Source organism: Pan troglodytes, chromosome 2, assembly GCF_028858775.2.
Source record: "Pan troglodytes isolate AG18354 chromosome 2, NHGRI_mPanTro3-v2.0_pri, whole genome shotgun sequence".
NCBI classification, from domain to species: domain Eukaryota; kingdom Metazoa; phylum Chordata; class Mammalia; order Primates; family Hominidae; genus Pan; species Pan troglodytes.
The window spans coordinates 194577129-194596736 of NC_086015.1; the positions used below are offsets into that span (position 1 = coordinate 194577129).

At 36.0% G+C, this 19608-nt stretch overlaps 1 protein-coding gene across 2 annotated transcripts in view; it reads left to right on the forward strand.

Moving 5' to 3' along the window:
• CCDC50 (coiled-coil domain containing 50) overlaps nucleotides 1-17200 on the forward strand; it is a 69205-nt gene extending 52005 nt beyond the window's left edge. The window contains exons 10-12 of one of the 2 annotated variants that reach the window (XM_516951.9): nucleotides 1432-1511; nucleotides 8210-8316; nucleotides 10525-17200. In XM_516951.9, the coding sequence (XP_516951.3) occupies nucleotides 1432-1511; nucleotides 8210-8316; nucleotides 10525-10544 (207 nt within the window). In that variant the 3' untranslated portion in view covers nucleotides 10545-17200. The remainder of the gene's footprint in view (nucleotides 1-1431; nucleotides 1512-8209; nucleotides 8317-10524) is intronic. The other variant, XM_003950254.6, reaches the window with a different exon arrangement.
• Nucleotides 17201-19608: the final 2408 nt, after the last annotated feature.

Genomic DNA, 19608 nt, shown 5'->3' on the forward strand with positions numbered 1-19608 from the left:
TTATCTTTCATCTCTATCATGTATCCGTTTCTCTTTCCTTTGATGTAACATGGTTTGTGGCAGACTGAAAGATACATACTTATCACCAACAATTATTATTTATGTCACAGTGCAAGACCTATCTAGCATGAGTTTGGACTGTTATCTTTCCCCTCGTTGATCAGAAATTGTAGACAAAATAAGCAGTTACTGCAATTCATTTTGCTGCGGTAATTGCGAGTTCCAGTTTAGCAGACTTTATTCATCAGTGACAGCGCATAAGACAACACTTTGGACCTCCATGGAAAGACAAAGACATTTTTCCTGATAGTAGTGTATAATGTAGAGAGGAAGACAAAGTGTAGACAGCTAACAAATAGAAGGTCAAGCTAGGTGGAAAAAGAGCAGAGGAATAGGGAGAGAATTCGTACAATACAGGGTTTTTAGGGAGGGAGTTTAGGCCCAGAAGAATGAAACCTAGGTTGTGTATTCCTTATACAGTTGGTGTTTAGCACTGGTCTGTCTCGAACAGATTCCTCCATTGGGTTTCTGGTCCCACCTCACAGTCTCAGTAATGGTTGTGAGGAAAAAGGTGTAGAAACCCTGCTAATAGTATTGCTGTACTCTTTCCTGTTGCTCAGTTACCCACGAGTTAGTCTCAAAACAATGAATGTATTATTCTCATATTAATTATGTATATTTAGCTCTCTCTTAACTAACTCAGTAATTCAAGATTTTTTCTAATATACTGTTTTAGTCAAGGATTCCCAAATACTTCTGTTAAATAAATTAAGCCACAAATAATTACCCAGGAGTTTCTCAGATTCTTTGCTACCTTAACTAGGAAAGGGTAAGTATTTAAGGATTAGGAATCAAGCGTGTCAGAAGGCAATGGCCACATCTCTAGCAGGTATCATCATGACTTCTGTAATTTTTATTTTATAACTGGTACTGATACAGTTCCTCTCTTGGAAAAGTTGACTTGAATGTGCCTTAGTTTACTGGCTGGAAATCAGCCTAAGACAGGTGTGCAGAAATAAGTTTGAGTGCACAAACCTGGATTCCATAGACTCTGGGCGTGCACTGGTTCTTGTCAATTACTGTGTAGCTATTATGTTAATAATCAGTGGCCAAGCACACCCATCTAGGGAAGCATGTTCCTGTGTGTTTAGCCCATTCCTCTGGCTGCTCTAAGGCTTTCAGATGAGTGGGCTAAATTACACCTTCCATGTAAGCCCAAAGCCTACCTTTGCAGCTATAAATTTTTTACCTCTGGAGTGGCTATATATAAAAATATTTTATGTTGCTCAACTAAATATAATTAATCTGAAATTACTAAGGAAGAGCTTGGCATGATAAACATACTTTAAACTTAATCTTTCCCTTTGTTTGATGATTCCGGATTGTATGTGTGTGTTATTTTTGTTTGTTTGTTTGTATATTTGTCCATAGCCAAAAACAGCTAAAGCAGCAAATTCAAAGTCAAAAGAGAGTGATGAACCTCACCATTCTAAGAATGAAAGGCCAGCACGGTAAGCTGACACCTGAAAAGAAAAATGAGGAAGTTGACTTTGGGGTGAGTAAGGAGATGTCAGTTCCCTAAGAAGAGTGTATGTTTTTTGGAGAGGAGATCCAAAAATCTGCATTTGTGAGGTAGTGTCAAGACATTCAGGGTTATTTTTAGAACTTTATTTCCAGTCTTAAATTGAGTTGTGCACATCAAATCAGAATTTTACAAAAGTTGGGGTGGATAAGGAAGAGTGTACTTTTTGTTAGGACTGATTCTTATCTCTGCATTCACTGAATTTATGCTTTCAGCTTGGGGAATGAGAGTGATTTTTTTTCCTAAATAAAATTTCGAGTTTTAAATTTTTACCGGGTTTCATAGCCACACTGATATGTGCATGCCATTTGCACATGCTCAAACTCATTTCTTTCTGAGTCTCAGTGTCCTTGACAAAATCTTGAATCCTTGCAGACTGTCTAAATCCCACTCGACAAATAGCTGTGGCTATGGTGTACATACTTTCTGATTTATCTCAAACAGTCGTGCATAATAGTTATGGAGCAGCTGCTGTCTTTCTGCCTCCAGTTGTCAACATTTAAGTCTCTGGGGAAGTAACCTCTTTTTTTTTTAATTGCTTTTTGTTGCCTTTCGAAATAAAACATGATTGGAATGTGAAGAAAAAGATATTAAAAACAAGACAAAAAAGTAACACGAAGTTTAAAATTTTGAAAACTCTGAATTATTCAAATTTGAATTTTATTCTTGATTATTTGTTAATTCTTGAAACATAACGTTTATTTCATTGAATAATTGACACTGTTGTTGCTACTCATGCCCACACTGAAGCTCCTAGACTTGTTTCCTTCAAGTGAATGTATTTAGTGTCCTTAAAAAGTAATCCTCTATTTTAAAACTCATTTGCTTTCAGAAGATAATCTTTCAGAAAATTACATTGGGTTTGTATTGCTCTGAGAAGAATAGTGGCATATTCTGTCTAGTTATATAAAATCTGTTTCTGTTGTAGCTTTTGGTTAAGCACATGCCAAACATTTTCTTAGAACTCTATAGGTTAGTACATTCCCAAAGTATCCAAGTAAAAGAAGCAGCAGCTAATCTGTTCTTAGTAAGTAAATAAATCTGGATTATTATCCTTTTTTTAGTCAAATGAATTTAAATCATCTTTAGGCTTAATTCTGCAGTCTTCAGATCCTTGGCCTCTTTAGAATACTAATACCATTGACAGCATATATGATGGAACAGTACTGGATGATTTCTTAAGAAAGTTTATTAAAGTCTGAAAACAAGTTTTTGGAATGTAATAGATACTTTAGAAATATTTGGCATACTGAAAGAGTGAATAATCAAATGATCGTGTATTAAAAATGGCTATTATAAATGAATGAAAAGTGACTTAGGGCTAGTAGAATAGAAATGTTTGTTTTTACCTTAGAGGAACATTTGTCTTTAAATGTCATTTTAGCAGGGTTGTATATATGACCAAAAAAATGAAGAATTTTATGAAACCTGTATTTTCATAGTTAAAAGTTAAAGCTTGTATACCTTGCATATGTAGATACCTTGCACAACTAATATCAGAATGTATACTTTCTGGTTAGAATCTGTGGTTTTCCTCTTTCACATTTAATCATGTTGGAAAAGTTTAGCTAGCTATACAGAAATATTTGGTTTCAAGGATTGAAAAACATGGCACTTCCTAGGTCAAGATGTTTATTACTGAAGTGTAGTAATAGTAGTAGTGAGACACAAATTCTCATGTAGAGTACAACTCTACATAAGTAATACTTATGGTCAAAAATCCAATTTCTTTATCTGTTACGGAATTGTCTACTCTTTGTGTATGTGTGTTTAACTTTTGTTGTTATTTTTCAAAAATTGCCATTTTTATTTTAGATTCTGGGGATACATGTGTAGGTTTTTTTACAAGGGTATATTGTGTGGTACTGAGGTTTGTACTTTTATTGATTTTGTCACCCAGATAGTGAACAGAGTACCCAGTAGGAAGTTTCTCAGCCCTTGCCTCCCTCCCTCCTTTTGGTGTTCCCAGTGTCTGTTATTCACATCTTTAAGTCCATGTGAACCCAGGATTTAGTTCCCACTTATAAGTGAGAACATGCAATATTTATTTTTCTGTTTCTGTGTTAATTCATATAGGATAATGCCCTCCAGAGGCATCCCTGTTGCAGCAAATGATATGATTTCATTCTTTTTTGTGGCTGTGTAGTAGTCTATAGTGTATATGTACCACATTTTCTTTAATTAACTGTTGATGGGCATTTTGGTTGATTCCATGTCTTTGCTATTGTGAAGAGTGCTGTGATGAACATACGAGTTCATGTGTCTTTTTTGATAGACTGATTTATTTTCTTTTGGGTATATACCCAGTAATGGAATGGAATTGCCAGGGTAATGGTAGCTCTATTTTTAGTTCTTTGAGAAGTCTCCAAACTGCTTTCCAGAGGGATTGAACTAATCTGAATTCCCATCGACAGTGTAAAAGTGGTGTTCCCCTTTCTCTGCATCCATGCTAACATCTGTTATTGTTTGACTTTTTCATAGGCATTCTAATTGTTGTCAGATAGTATCTCATTGTGGTTTTGGTTTGCGTCTCTGATAATTAGTTATGTTGAGCATTTTTCATGTTTTTTGGCTGCTTGTATTTGTTTTGAGAAGTGTCTGTTCATATTTTTGCTCCCTTTTTAATAGGGTTGTTTTTTCCTTGTTCATTTGTTTAACTTCCCTAAAGAGTCCAGATATTAATCCTTTGTTGGATGCATAATTTGCAAATATTTTCTCCCATTCTGTAGGTTGTCTCTTTACTCTGTAGTTTCTTTTGCTTTGCAGAAATCTTTAGTTTAATTAAGTCCTATTTGTCTGTTTTTGATTTTGTTATATTTGTTTTTGGGGTCTTCATAAATTATTTGCCTTGGCCAGTGTTGAGAAGAGTCTTTCCTAGGTTTTCTTCTAAAATTTTTATAGTTTAAGGTCTTGAATTTTTTGTATATGGTGAGAGGTATGGGTCCAGTTTCATTCTTCTGCATATGGTCAGCCAGTTTTCCCAGCACCATTTTTTGAATAAGGTGTCCTTTCCCTATTGTTTATTTTTGTCAACTTTGTCAAAAATCCCTTGGTTGTAGGTGTGCAGTTTTATTTCAAGGGATCTCTACTCTGTTACATTGGTCTGTGTGTCAGGTTTTGTACCAATACCATGCTTTTTTGGTTACTGTAGCCTTGTATAGTTTGAAGTCTGGTAATGTCATGCCTCCCTTTGTTCTTATTGCTTAGGATTGCCTCGGCTATGTGGCTCTTTTTTTGGTTCCATGTGAATTAAATAGTTTCTTTTAAATCTGCAAAAAGTGACGTTGGTAATTTGATAAGAATTTGTTGCATCTGTGGATTGCTTTGTTTAGTATGGGCATTTTTTTTTTTTTTTTTTTTTTTTGAGACGGAGTCTCACTCTGCCACCCAGGCTGGAGTGCAGCGGCACGACCTGGGCTCACTGCAACCTCTGCCTCCTGGGTTCAAGCGATTCTTCTGCCTCAGCCTCCCAAGTAACTGGGATTACAGGCACCCACCACCACGCCCAGCTAATTTTTGTATACTTAGTAGACATGGGGTTTCACCATCTTGGCAAAGCTGGTCTTGAATTCCTGACCTCAGGTGATCTGCCCTCCTCGGCCTCTCAAAGTGCTGGGATTACAGTCGTGAGCCACCGCGCCTGACCTGGACATTTTAATAATATAGATTCTTCCAACCCATGAGCATAGAGTGCTTTTCCATTTATTTGTGTCATCTATGATCTCCTAGACTTGATAAACAACTTAAGCATAGTCTCAGGAAACAAAATCCATGTACAAAAATCAGTAGCATTTCTATATTCCAGTAAGGTTCAAGCTGAGAATCAAGTCAAGAACTCAATCCCATCTACGATAACTACACACACAAAATACTTAGGAATACTTCTAACCAAGGAGGTGAAAGATCTCTATGAGGAGAACTGCAAAACACTGTTGAAAGAAGTTTTCTACTGTTTTTAAGGAAATAGAGGATCACTTAGCAATCTGAATTCTAACTCTTGTAACTGGAAAAAATTTCAACCCATGTTCCAAATTGTTTTAACTAAAGGATTTTATACTTTTAATATTATTTGTTATTCTACTTGCATTTTTTCTTAGGAAAATTAAATATTTTCTAAATCTCATTTTATTCCTTGTGCATTCTTATTAATGTGAAATACATTTGTCTCCATTTATTCATTTATCAAGTATTTATTGAGCACCCTAATAATTGCTCACACATAATTGGGGTACACATCAGTCAACAAGAATGAACTCTGTCATGTTCTCATGAGTTTATAATCTAAACAAATAATTATCCAAATAACTATTATGATTGTGTTAAGTGCTATGGATGAAAAGTACAGGATGATAAGAACATAGGGAGACATCCTGGTTTAAGTGTCTAGGAGGGTTTCTTAAAGAAGTGAATTTTGAAGTGAATTATGAAAGGTGTTTGGCTGTATCACTAAATTAAAGATGTAAATGATTTCATGAGAACGGTAGGAAACAGGCAGTCTTAATACAATAAAACTGTACAACAAAGTTGGTTAATAAGATTTTTCTAACTTGGATATATATGCTGTAACTTTAAAACAATTGTCTCAGGTATAACAAAATAATTTGGTGTAGGACTCTTGGCAGCAGTAAGCCAGGATTTGTTGTCTATGTAACCTGAAACTAAACAGAACAGTACCCTTAAGAGCACTGAAGTACTCTAAAGAGCATTCTAGATTGCTCTTAAGAAGTACTCTTAAGAAGTACTCTTAAGAAGTACTTAGGAAGTACTCTTAAGAAGTACTCTTAAGAAGTACTTAAGAAGTACTCTTAAGAGCATTCTAGAACAGTACCCTTAAGAGCATTCTAGATTGATTTGTTTATCCTTACATGGACATGCTAGAAAACTTGTGGGCATCCTGTGCTTTGTTTCATAACTTTAGCATACTTTTCCTTGATGAGTTGATGGTGAGGCACTAATCATGGATTGTTTTTGTGAGTCCCACTCAACGTCTGTCTTTCTGATTTTTGACTGCCTAATGACATTAATAAAAGAGAGAAGAACAGACTGGGTCATTCTAACTACTAACCCTGTTTTCTTGGGCCTGAGTCACTTCTTAAGCTACTTGTTTGCTTTTTGAAGCTAAGTTCTTTAATCCTAGAGTCAGATTGATTTGTCTTAATTTTTCTACCAAGTCTTACATTGTTTATTAAAGATAAGTGTTAAAAATATCAGGTATTGGAGAAAAATACTATTTAATTTCCAATATTGGTAAACAAATGATTTAAAAATAAAAATTAGAAAAAATGCATTATTCACTATGTTTCCATGCATGAAATGATATTTGAAAGTATAAGTACAATAACATATGAAAGTATACTTCTGAAAATATACAAATGCATATATATAAACACACATATATACATATAGTCTTGTATACAGATGATGCTGCTCCTGATAAAAATACACACCTATGTAGTAGAGTAGTTAAGAACACTGGTTTTGAAATCCAGTTGAGTTTGAGGCCTGGGTCTGCCACTTAACAGCTGTGTGAAAATGGACAGATTATTTACCTCATCTAACCTAATCTGACTCAAATATGTATATGATAGTTAGCATACAGACTTGTCCTGAAAGTTAATTGAGATAATCTATGTAGAACCTGTAGCATGGTCCTCAGCACATATACCAGTTTATATCCCATGCTGACCTCTTCGGGATGCTGAATACTCAGGGAAAGATTTATTGCATGGCGACAAGATAAAAAATTTGGAAACACTTGCTTTTATTTTTACATGACAGAGCCCATTGTACCAAACCAACTATAACTTTACAAACTTCAGAATACTTATGCCTTCTAGATTTTACATATAAATGTACAAAATGGCCTACAGTATGGTTATATTTGATAAATCTTTGATATATTGATAAATTTGATAATCTGGTGCTATCCTTTAGTGCAAACTTTGAGTATACCTTTGGGAGATAAAGAATGAGAGGTTTTCTGCTTCAGTGCTACATGTTTGCATAAATCTATGTTAAGTAATTTTAATAAAAAGTTTAGAGTAGTAAAAATTATATCTTTTTTTTTTTTTACATTTTTTGACATAAAAAGTTGCGAATGTATTACATAGAATTTGCAAATGTATTAAGATCTGTTTTGCCACCTAGTGGATAAAGGAACTTTGCTCAGGAAATTTTGTTTCTGTTTCCTCCCTCCTTTCTGTCTCTTACCCTTCCTCTTTTCTTTTTTTCCTTTCCTTTCTTCCTTGGCTTTATTATTTTCTTCTTTTCTGTTCTTTATTCTGTTATTTTTTCTTTGACTTGGTAAGACCTACCAAAACAAAGTTTATTTCTTATAAATGGCAGCAGTCACATCTCACTAATCTTTGTTTATTTAGCCCAGTTCCTAACATGTATTAGTTGTTGAGGAGATAATTGTTTGTATTGAATTATGACATCAAAACAAAGGAACGGGAAGATAAATAATTTATTCAAGGCCATGCAGCTGTCCAGGAACTACAGTGTGAATTCTGAAGCATTTTGGCTTTTCATTTCACGAGAAAATGTTTTTAGCTTGCAATCCAGTAAGAGGTGGAGTTGTAGTAAGCGTTACTTAGAATGCCCCTTTAAATTCTGGATTCCTTTTAGGCCACCACCACCTATCATGACAGATGGTGAAGATGCGGATTACACTCATTTTACAAACCAGCAGAGTTCCACACGGCATTTCTCAAAATCAGAGTCCTCTCACAAAGGTAAGAAGAGTACGTATGGTCAAGTTTAGGATCTTCTTTTTTTATATAAGCCTCGTGTTGTAGTGGAAAAATCAAATTCTGTGTTCCACTAGAGTGGAAAAATAAGTTATTCTGTCAGCACATTGTTATAGAACTCCTCATTTATTAAAACAGTAACAAAACAGAAAACAGAACACCCTAAATTTTATGTAAGATATTCTGTGTATTTACATTTTCCTCGAGAGAGAGCACAACACTTTCATCAAATTCACTTTTTTTTTTTTTTTTTTTTGAGTCGGAGTCTCACTGTGTTGCCCAGGCTGGAATGCAGTGGCATGATCTTGGCTCTCTACAGCCTCCACCACCTGGGTTCAAGTGATCCTTCCATCTCAGCCTCCCAAGTAGCTGGGATTACAGACATGTGCCACCACACTTGGCTAATTTCTGTATTTTTTTGTAGAGATGAGGTTTTACCATGTCACCCCAGGCTGGACTCAAGTAATCCCTCTGCCTCTGCCTCCCAAAGTGCTGGGATTATAGGCATGAGCCACCGCACCCAGCTCTTTCATCAGATTCTTAAAAAGGTGGTGGTGACCTCCATTTAGATCTGTAGGACTGCATTTTCTGTAGTGGCTCTTGTTTCCTATCTGCCCATGACTCTTATTAATTAGATTTAAAATATGCATGCACACCTCCCACATAACTTTTATGCAAAAGAAAAATGGAACAAAGCATAAAGAAAAAATAGGGATACCTCAATTGGACGAAACCTTTAAAATTTGTTTCCAGAAAAGGGTCCCGATTCAGACTCCAAGAAGAAGGTTCTTGGATCTCGTGTAAGAAAGAATTCTAGGGAAATCCATAGAGTAAAGTGGTAGAAGCAAGTTTATTAAGAAAGTAAAGGAATAAAGAATGGCTGCTCAGCAGTGTGGGCTGCTGGTTGCCCATTTTCATGGTTATTTGATTATATGCTGATTAATACAAGGGGTATATTATTCATGAGTTTTCTGGGAAAGGGGTGGACAAATCCTGGAACTGAGGGTTCCTCCCCTTTATAGACCTTATAGGGTAACTTCTGATGTTCCCATGGCATCTGTAACCTGTCATGGCTCTGGTGGGAGTGTCTTTTAGCATGCTAATGCATTATAGTTAGCATATAATGAGCAGTGAGGACAACCAGAGTTCAGATTTGTCACCATCTTGGTTTTGGCCAGGTTCTTTACCAAAGCCTATTTTATCAGCAAGGTCTTCATGACCTGTGTGTTGTGCCAACCCCTTATCTCATCCAGTGACCTAGAATGCCTAACCTCCTGGGAATGGAGTCCAGTAGGTCTCAGGCTTATTTTATCCAGCCCCTATTAAAGATGGAGTCTCTCTGGTTCAAACGCCTCTGACAGAGGAACGTATTTGCTCTTGCAAGGATCTGCGTTCACTTATGTACATTTTTATGAGAGCTGTAAAATGAAATGGTGAAAAGGTAGTTTCTTATATTAATTTCCTCATCTGCAAAATGGAGGCAGTCTAAATAGAAAGTGTCAGAGTTGTCAGGATCATAAAAGATTAAATATGTGAAAGAAGTTTGCACAGTGCAGTAGACTTTGCAAATATATTAGATCTCATTAATTGATGCTGTTTATTTGTTATGATTTTTGAAGACTTAGGTGATAGTTATTCATTTCCAAGTCAATAATAATGTCCCCAAATATCTTTAAATAACATTTTCTGCTGTCATTTAAAAATACCATCGCAAAAATGACACTCTAGACTACTTAAATCAGAATCTCTGGATGGGGGTTGTCAAGCATTTGCATTTTTGAGAAGCTTCCCCCCCGCCCATTCTGACTTGCATCCAATACTGAGAAAAAGACAAAAGGCATTATTTTAAAAATAAGGTTAGTTGGACATTATAAACATCTTCATCAACACATCCCACCTCAACTTCCATCAGTTGGTGGCATTTTCACTGTTCCCGATTTAACGAAGTAGCTCATATTTTTCTTTCTCAAACTACATGTATCACCTTTTGGGGAGTACCTTACTGTCTTTGACATACATTTGATGCATAATACTAAACTAACACATTGATTCTGTATATATGTCACAATCAAGAATAAAGTACTATTAGAAATGTATAGAAATAAAGTTATTTTACTTGGGCAGGGAGAAAAAGCTGTTTGAGTTTCAAAGGTTTTTCCTTAATTGTGTTTCCTTTTTTCTTCCCCTCCCCAGGTTTTCATTACAAACATTAAAAACCTAGGAATCTGCCTTGAAAATGGACTCACTATAGCAAATATTACTGGGTGATACAGAATGAATTCTACACTTACTTTTTTTCTCCTGTGTTTGCATTCCTGGGATTTATCCTCAAGTGCATTTCTGACCATAAGTAATTTTAATTCATTTCAAATGTTTTGGTTATTCATGATCACTTGGGCAGTATAAGAAAATGTAGCTTCTGAATATTGGCCACCTCTATGCTGCATATACTTCTTGGGATATAGTATCTAAGACCTTTGTAAACTGCCATTTTGTTAGGTATGGAGTTTGGTATCTAGGGAGTAGGCCTTACTTAGCAATTCAAATTTTATGGAGATGAATGATCAAAGTAAAACAATGTTTGGATGCAACGCAGAATAAAAGAATATAAGAAATAGCTTTTTGTTGCATTAGTGTATGATATTTTGAAGGACAGAGCCTTTGCTTTTTGTATTCTTTAAGAAAAGCACAACCATAAAGTATTTTAAAAAAAGAAACACTTGGAGCAATTGAAATATGTTATTCTGACTAGATGGACTGTAGAGGTTTTGCATTTCTCAGCCCTCTTGGGGAGATTGGCCTAGATAGCATTCTTTAACACCTCCTCTGCTTTTGCCTCAGTAGCAAGGCTTTCCTAAGCTCCTGGGCAATGGAACATTTATTAGTGTTTATTGACAAAAATTTAGTTCTCTGAAATTTTAACTCATATATATGAAAAACTTTGTATTCCATCTCTTCTTTTTCATTTACTTGTAGAGCCAAGGAAATGGAATTGAAAGATGATTGCATAAGTAATGATGCCATCCTTCTCTCTGGCTGTAGACTGAGGCTTTTCTCTTGCTTCAAGTCAGAGCAGTATTTGTTGATAACCTCTCAATAATGTTTGGTTTACATGCCAGTAATTAAATTAATTCAACATGAAGTTGAATTTGATGAAGTGGTCATCTATCCAAGTATTTGTTTTGTTTTGTTTTGTTTTTTGAGTTGGAGTCTCGCCCTGTCACACAGGCTGGAGTGCAGTGGTGCAATCTTGGCTCACTGCAACCTCCGTCACCTGGGCTGGAGCAATTCCCCTGCCTCAGCCTCCCAAGTAGCTGGAATTACAGGCATGTGTCACCACACCCGGCTAATTTTTGTATTTTTAGTAAAGAGCGGGTTTCACCATGTTGGCCAGGCTGGTCTCGAACCCCTGACCTCAAGTGATCCACCTGCCTTGGCCTCCCAAGGTGCTGGGATTACAGGCTTAAGCCACCACGTCCAGCCAGCCAAGTATTTGGTTTTAAACATTTGTATTCCTTTGTGCAAGGGATTGTATTCCTCTGTACAAGACCTTTAAGCACCTCTTCAAGAAATTTAGTCTTTGTGTAGCTGCTAACCTTACTGCAATATTTATTTTCCCTTACTACTTAGTTGACAAATGGCAATCAAGCTCACTTGTTCTCCCTCTCTCTGTCTCCCCCCCATGTACACATATATATATCCCTTCAGCTTGACTTGCTATTATTTTTCATTGTATAAATATGAAATTCTTGGCATTTCAATATGGCATTTGTTTAGGAAAAAAATATGTAGGTCACTAGAGAAAAATGTTAATTTTTTTCCCACTGTGAATTGCCTTCTGTTTGCCTTATCTTTTCAGATAGTCTTTAAAGTTGGGCAATATTCAGGCAGCTATTTAGAACAGTTTCTCAGAGTGGATTTGGGTCTCTCATTTGAGAAAGATTTGTAGTTTCAATGAAGTTTGTATATTATAGGAATTTAAGTAAAATCATCTGAGTTAAGTTTTGGGCAAATGTTAATCAGAAAGATAATCTACATCCCTACTTTATGTAGTCATTTTGGAGAAATGGAGGAAAAGGAAAATAACAGGACTTTTTATAGCTATGATAAAATGGGTAAAGAAAAACCTCCATTTAAATAAGGAAGGGGAGACAAAATGGAAGGTCCTGGCCTTAAGTCAAATTCCAGATAGTGCTTTCAATATCCAAAGCTTAGGCCTTGTTTACTTATAGTAATGCTGTATTTTTCTTTATCTGCCCTGTGATTTCGCTTCATGTCCTTCAAAGTTTTTTTATTGTAATTTTAAAGGAAAAAAACAATGTATTTTTATTTGATAACTAGGCAAAATCATTTGCCATTTTTTATTTCATAAATATTTATTTTTCTATCTCATACAATGATCAGTTTTACTTTAAAAATTCTGCATTTCTCTTGCCTCTCATGTACTTCATCCAGTTATTTATTATTGTAAAATGTTAACTGGAGATACTGCATTCAAAAAAAGTCGGACCACTTAACACTTACCAGGAATGTTAGTGTTTCAGCTGTTTTAGTAAGTGACCAAGTAAGCTATCGCCTTGTGATAGCTAATTCAACATCTTTATTGAAAATTTGTTACTTTTTTTAAAGGTTTTTAAAAGATTACAATTTTAAAATATTTTATGTTTATTTTATTTTTGTGTAAAGCAAACACTTTTTAAATAATATCAGAGTAATTATTACCCTATGAATAAGGAGATAGAAATGAAATTCAGCCAGTTAAATCCTCATACTCTTTCTCATTCAAATAATATAATAATGTTTGAGACTATAGAAGCAACTCAACTGTATTTTAATGAACTGCCAGACACTTTTCACTGTGTTCTCTGCCTTTTACTTTGTCATGTTTATGTAGATGTGGAAGCATTTTGTTGTTGTTGTTGTTGTTGTTCCTGCTGCTAGAACACGTGCGGTTTAATTTTTAGGCCCACAGTGTATTATACTTTAATGTTGTGATGTAAACTAATACTTCTGGCCTGGGAAAACCTTTCTGTTTCTGTATCTTTGTCCTTTGGAGGCCAGGCCTCATTAACACCAGTATTGTTGAATAAGCACAATATATGACGGAGCCTTATCATAAGGCTGCTTGACATAGACACCCACTCTCCTCCACATTTTATAAATCATTGTTTGGAAGTAAAGTTAGATAAGAGTCAAATTAAATGTTTTGACTTGAAAAATATTTGACTTTTGCGTTCAAACCACTGTTAGACGTAACTATTTTATTAGACATAAGTATTTTATTTTGGGACTAGACAGTTGCTTTACATGTATTTAAAGGAACATTGTGATTTTCAGAAAGTGGCTTTACATACTATTGAACTGCTATTTCCCAAGTTACTTTACAACCACCAGCAGCATACCAATAAATTACAAAAGCAGAAAATGAAAATTAACCCTAGGTGTTCTGATGATAGAGAAATAGCTAAATTAGAAAAGAAAGATATGGATAGATGCTTTTAGGAGGAAAACCTTTTTAGAATGGCAATGACCACTTGGATCTAGGTTAACATATTCCAAAATGTGTGACCTTGGGCTTTGTGTTTACTGAACTCACTCTAGAAAATTCTGGACCTGATTCATTAACCCCACTTTTCTTCTCTAATGTGTCCTGAAGCTGAGCTAGATGATGAGTAAATTCTTTGCTGACTGTTGCTCATCACTTTCTCTCAAAGTTAGAACTTTTCAGTATAAAAATAATTAGCTTTTAACTGATTATTAATTTTCTTTAATAGTTTCTGTCAAAACTTGTCTAAAATTTGTGTTGTGCCAAATTGGAAATACCCACTATAATATGGTGCATTCAGTTTACCCCATAAGTGGTTAACATTTTAAGTCCTAGATTTTTGATGTCTTGCCTTTGTATAAGCATCGCTTTGGGGAATACCAAGATGATTCATTATTCAGTGATTATTTTCTTGAAAGATAACTATGATGATTGGCTGTAAAATCTTCACCCTAATAAAGGAGTGAGATCTCTGTGTAAACAGCTTTCTGAAGGACTGATAATAGAATAGAACTTGCAGCCAAAGGCTTTTTCCCTTTTGAGAAGACAGTATTTGTGTAAGGAGTGCTAAGGTAGACTTCACTGTACATAGAGTGCCATATTCTGTTGAAACGATCACAACAAAATCAAAACCTCATGCTTCAGCAAAAAGGAAAAAAGATTTTTAAATTACTTTGTCTATTACTTACTGCTCATAGAGAAGTGACTATATAAAATGGTCCAATTTTCTCATTTCTGGTGGTGCCTGTGAGTCTTAAAGTGATATCTGCTTATCTTACTGTTGATAGAATACTTTTTTTCTTTTTAGCCCATGATAAGTAATATGGGCAGGTAGAAGCAAACTGGAGACTGTCCTGTTAATGCTGCATGGGGCACAATGTCTTTCAAATTATTGGTGGAAGAATCTCTTTTATCCATGGTGAGAGGTAAGAATATTAAAGAGTCAGGATATTGTTGCTCCTGGTATTTAACAACTGTCATTAGAAATGCTGAAATTTCATTGTAGAGAAGTCAAGAAAGAAAGAGTAAACTGAGAAAATCTCACTACTACAGAGCCACTTTTACAATGAGACCTGCACTTTATGCCAGCACTGTTTGTGAGGAGCAGTACTGCCTTAAATTAGTTTGACTCTGACTGATGTCAGTGTACGTTACTTCCTTTATGTGACTGACAGTCAGCTTTCCATTGAGATATAACATTCACAGATGATCCCCAAGTATCCTTGTCATCAGAAGCTTTGGACCTTTTCTGCCACTGACTTGTGGCTGATCTGTAACACAATAAATACATAATTTTATTTCATGTTGTCTCTCCACCTCTGAATAAGCAGTGGCATGACCAAAAAGACTGGTAGGAGGAGAGAATTTCCTGGCCAAATCCTTCATACCAGGTACCACTTCTTGAGTAACTGAGAGTTGACTGTCTTCTATGGTGACTACATAGAAGATATTTCCAAAGGTTCTGTTATGCAGTGAAGACATTCAGATTATTTGTAAGAATTTCACCAACACCCTTGTGTATTGAAATGCTTAACCGTTAACAGGAAAAAAAAGAGAAAACCGGACAAAATAGAGACATTTACTTGAAATGGGAGATTTGCTAATGTGAAGAGTGTTTCTGTTTTATTACTTATAAGAGAAAAGCAGGAAAACTTTTGCTTTGATAAGAAAGACACCAGAGTGGTGATTCTGTTTGATGCCACAGGCTAACACAATCGTGTAATCGTGTTGAGTTGTAGAAATATATGGCCCTAAAAACCATTCTCTTTCCCTTATATATATAAATATGTGAACACTGCCTAGTAACATTTTAATAGATTTAAGATGCATTTGTACATTCTCAGCAAACTAGAAGAAAATGTTTTTTCTCTTTTTGAGTTAACTTCATAGCATAGGGAACCAGCACTGTGTAGGTTTCAGCATTTCAGATAAGGGCATAATTAATTGTGTAACTTAATGCCCTGTTATTCATTGCTGAGGTTCATATAAAGAATAGAAAAATTGAAAGATGGGTTTGGGTGACATTTTCTTCCCAAAAGATCAAGTAAGGAGTAAGAACAAGTAAGGGAAGACAGCTAAGAGAACATACTATGACATATCATAGAATTGGGATACATTTTTGTTGCGCTGGATTTCAGGCTATACTGCTAAAATAATTTCTACCTGTTAAATTTTGTGAGAGGGTTTTTGACATCAGAATTTTTGTGTTTCTGGTTAAATTGGTCTTGGAAATCCCTATGGTCTCTAATTTCAGCTCTTGCTGTAAATTGCAAGCCAAATGCTCTTTCTCAGAAAGAGCTATATTTTTCTCTTCTTACAGGCAACCCAATATTTATTTCATAAAGTGTTATAAATATTGAGAGGATACACTGGGGAGATAGCATATAAAAATGATGCTCCAAAATGAGAATTCTATATGGGGCTTTCCCTAAGAAGAATCCATCCCAGCACATATTTTGAAAAGGTGCTGAATTAAAAAGTACAAGAGTTTGCTCATATAAATCAAGTTGCCCAGGAAACCTGAGGTGATGCTATCATTTGTCTCATAATTTAGAAACGTGATCTCTTGAGAGAGAGACTACACATTGCCTGGGCACCTTCAGATTCCTTAGTAAGTGCCCCTTTGATATTTGGAATGTGGATATATTTATAAAACAAATGGATTGTTATTCCAAATCCGCATGGATTTATAACCAAGCCCCAGAAGAATAGGCAGCTTTGAAATAGCTATTTCGTGGAATTGAACAGAACCTTGATGGAATGCAGTTGCCTGTGTGAGGACAGAAAACAAAGAGGCTGCCTCAAACCACATGCCTATCTAGAGATTAAGTGAATCTGTGAGGGACATTTTGTGGATGCCTTAAAGATGACCAGTGGTGGGTTCTGATGGGAATATATACACTCATCTGGACTAGGCCAATGGAAGCAGTCTCTTTCAGTTCACCTCCGTACAGCACAAGTTGTTCCTGCTCATGACCTCATTGAGGAACATGAGAATTGTGGTGCTGGTGACTTTCATGTGTCTTGGGAGGTTGAGGTGTTCAACATCATTAAGGCACTCCCAAAACGCAAACCTCCTTTTTTAAATGCCAATTGTTACATCTACATTAATTCATCTATGCAAACTTGTGTTTTCATGGTTTGTTTTTTACACTATATTTCTCATTAGGTTCTTTAAACATCAGGTTTAATATTGATATTATGAATAATTTTTAAACCAAAGTATTCTATAAGTCTGTGTGCTTTGTTTTCCTGGATGGTTTGACCAAGGTAAACATCAATCTTGTCCTTCTCTCTTAATAAAGTCATCCATTTGTTAAGTCAGTGGTCTCTGTCTCATGTTTTTGTTTTGTTTCGTTATAGCATTCAAGGACAGGGAAACTTACGAGAGTCTTATTATAATTATTATTATTTACAAAATGACCCTAATAGGTCTGTTTAGTAACAGTGAAATTTTTTCTTACTCCATTTCCATACACTTTCTGTAAATATGTATAACATGATAATGATGCCTGGTGTATTGAAATCCTAAATAAATACTGCCAAGTGTGGATCAGTTGGAGAAGTAGCTTTGTTTTGTGTGTGGTGTTTGGTGGTTTGATTGATATATTTGGGAGGAAAAAAACCAGGTAAGTGGATGTTCACACAATAATTCCAGTGATTAAAGGCCCCATGCACAGCTCTCTGCACTATACCTGACACCTTGTGGACACTTAAATGTATTTTGAGAAATGGATATTAATAACTGATTTATTCAATATTTTACCTTCGTAAGAATTTTTTTTCTTATTTGGTTTGATAGAATAGCCACAATGTAGGAAATGATTCTGCAAAAATTAGGTATCTTAAAAATAATATTTTCAATGACTGCTAAATTTATTTTTAAAGATGTCACTATTTAGCCACCCCTACAGTAGATTCTCTAGGCCTCAGATTCCTCTATGGCAAATATAGCAGGAAATCTAAATGATTTCTGTACTCTCTGCTAGATCCTGAGTAGTACCAGTGATGTGCAGGTGATACTGTTTTATTTAGTTGAAGAAGATTAGTATGTTGATTTCAACCTTTGGTCTCTAAATAAATACTAAAGTTGCCAGTGGAAAAAGTTGATGCATCTAGAAGCCAACTAAAAAATTAAATATGCAAGTAAAACAGATCTCTTTAATCTGTGGTAAGAGGTACTCAAGGTGATAGGGTGGTTTATGGGGAATATGACTTGAGTCTGATTGTCAGGCTATGGCCATGTGGCCATGTGAAAAGGTAGCATACAAGAAAGTTCCTTCTTTTTTTTTTTTTTTTTTTTTTTTGAGACAGAGTCTTGCTCTGTCGCCCAGGCTGGAGTGCAGTGGCGCCATCTCGGCTCACTGCAAGCTCCGCCTCCCGGGTTCACGCCATTCTCCTGCCTCAGCCTCCCAAGTAGCTGGGACTACAGGTGCCCGCCACCACGCCTGGCTCATTTTTTTGTATTTTTAGTAGAGATGGGTTTTCACCGTGTTAGCCAGGATGGTCTCGATCTCCTGACCTCATGATCCGCCTGCCTCGGCCTCCCAAAGTGCTGGGATTGCAGGCATGAGCCACCGCGCCTGGCCAGTTCCTTCTTAAAACAGCTAAGAGATCACTGTCTACCTCGCACACCTTAGAAATTTGGTGAAACCTTTAAGAGGGTTTTGGACTACTGCAAATCCTAGAACCATGGTTTCAAGACAATTTTGCCCCCATTTGAAGGGCAGGAAGACCAATGCCCCCCCTCCATTGTGTTTGGGTATCATGCTTAAATGAACGAACATAAACTAAAGGCTGCTGCGAAATCAGTGTACTAAAGAAATCTACAGGAATGAGATACGGGGTCCTAGTCCAGGTTTTGCTGTGAGCTTGTTTCAGGACCTTGGGACATCATTTATCCTGCTGTACCTCAGTTCACTTGCCTGAAGCACTACTTCAAGTATAACATTTGAGGAGTCCTGCGGTCAATGGCTGCTGGTTTCTTTTAAGATGTTGCCAGGAAGAGAGCAGCTTTATTCACTGCTGGGTCCTGTAAAATCACAAAGACTTCCTAGGCATTCCATCATGAAAGGTCTCAACCATGATCTTTTGTTCTTTACTGCACTATTTTGCTACTTCTGTCTCCACATCCAGTAGATTGTCATTAACTTGTTATGTGTTTTTCTAACCAATATCCATCTCTATGTTTTATTCCCAAGGCTGAAATTTGAGCCTGTTTCCTCAAATGGTCTTCGGATGTTCTTGTAAATTAACTCCACTAGTATGTCTTGCATACCATACTTCCAGGACACACCCACTTTTCTTATCGATTCCTCAGCCTAATGATGCAAATTTGGTTTTGATCATGTAGATCATAACATACCCTTAAGTATGCCTGCCACTTTAAAGTATTTTGTGTCATTACCTGATCTTTGCCATCACTAGCAGTGCTCTTTGTGCCTAACTAATCTTTTTGAAACCTTTCCTGCTGACCTGTCCATCCCTCATTCCCTCACATCCCTGACCAGGCTGCAGGGGCTCTCAAACACAGGTAAATCTGTCATTGACTCTATAAGGGTTTATGTATATATGAAAATGGACTTTTCTGGCCTGGACAGTACCAATTGGTGTATATCAGTTTTTTCTTTTATGGATTATTATTTGGTGCCAAACCTGAGAGCTCTCTAGCCCAACATCCTGAAAATTTTCTCCATTTTGGAGTGGATTTTTGTATAAAGTGTGAAGGTTTA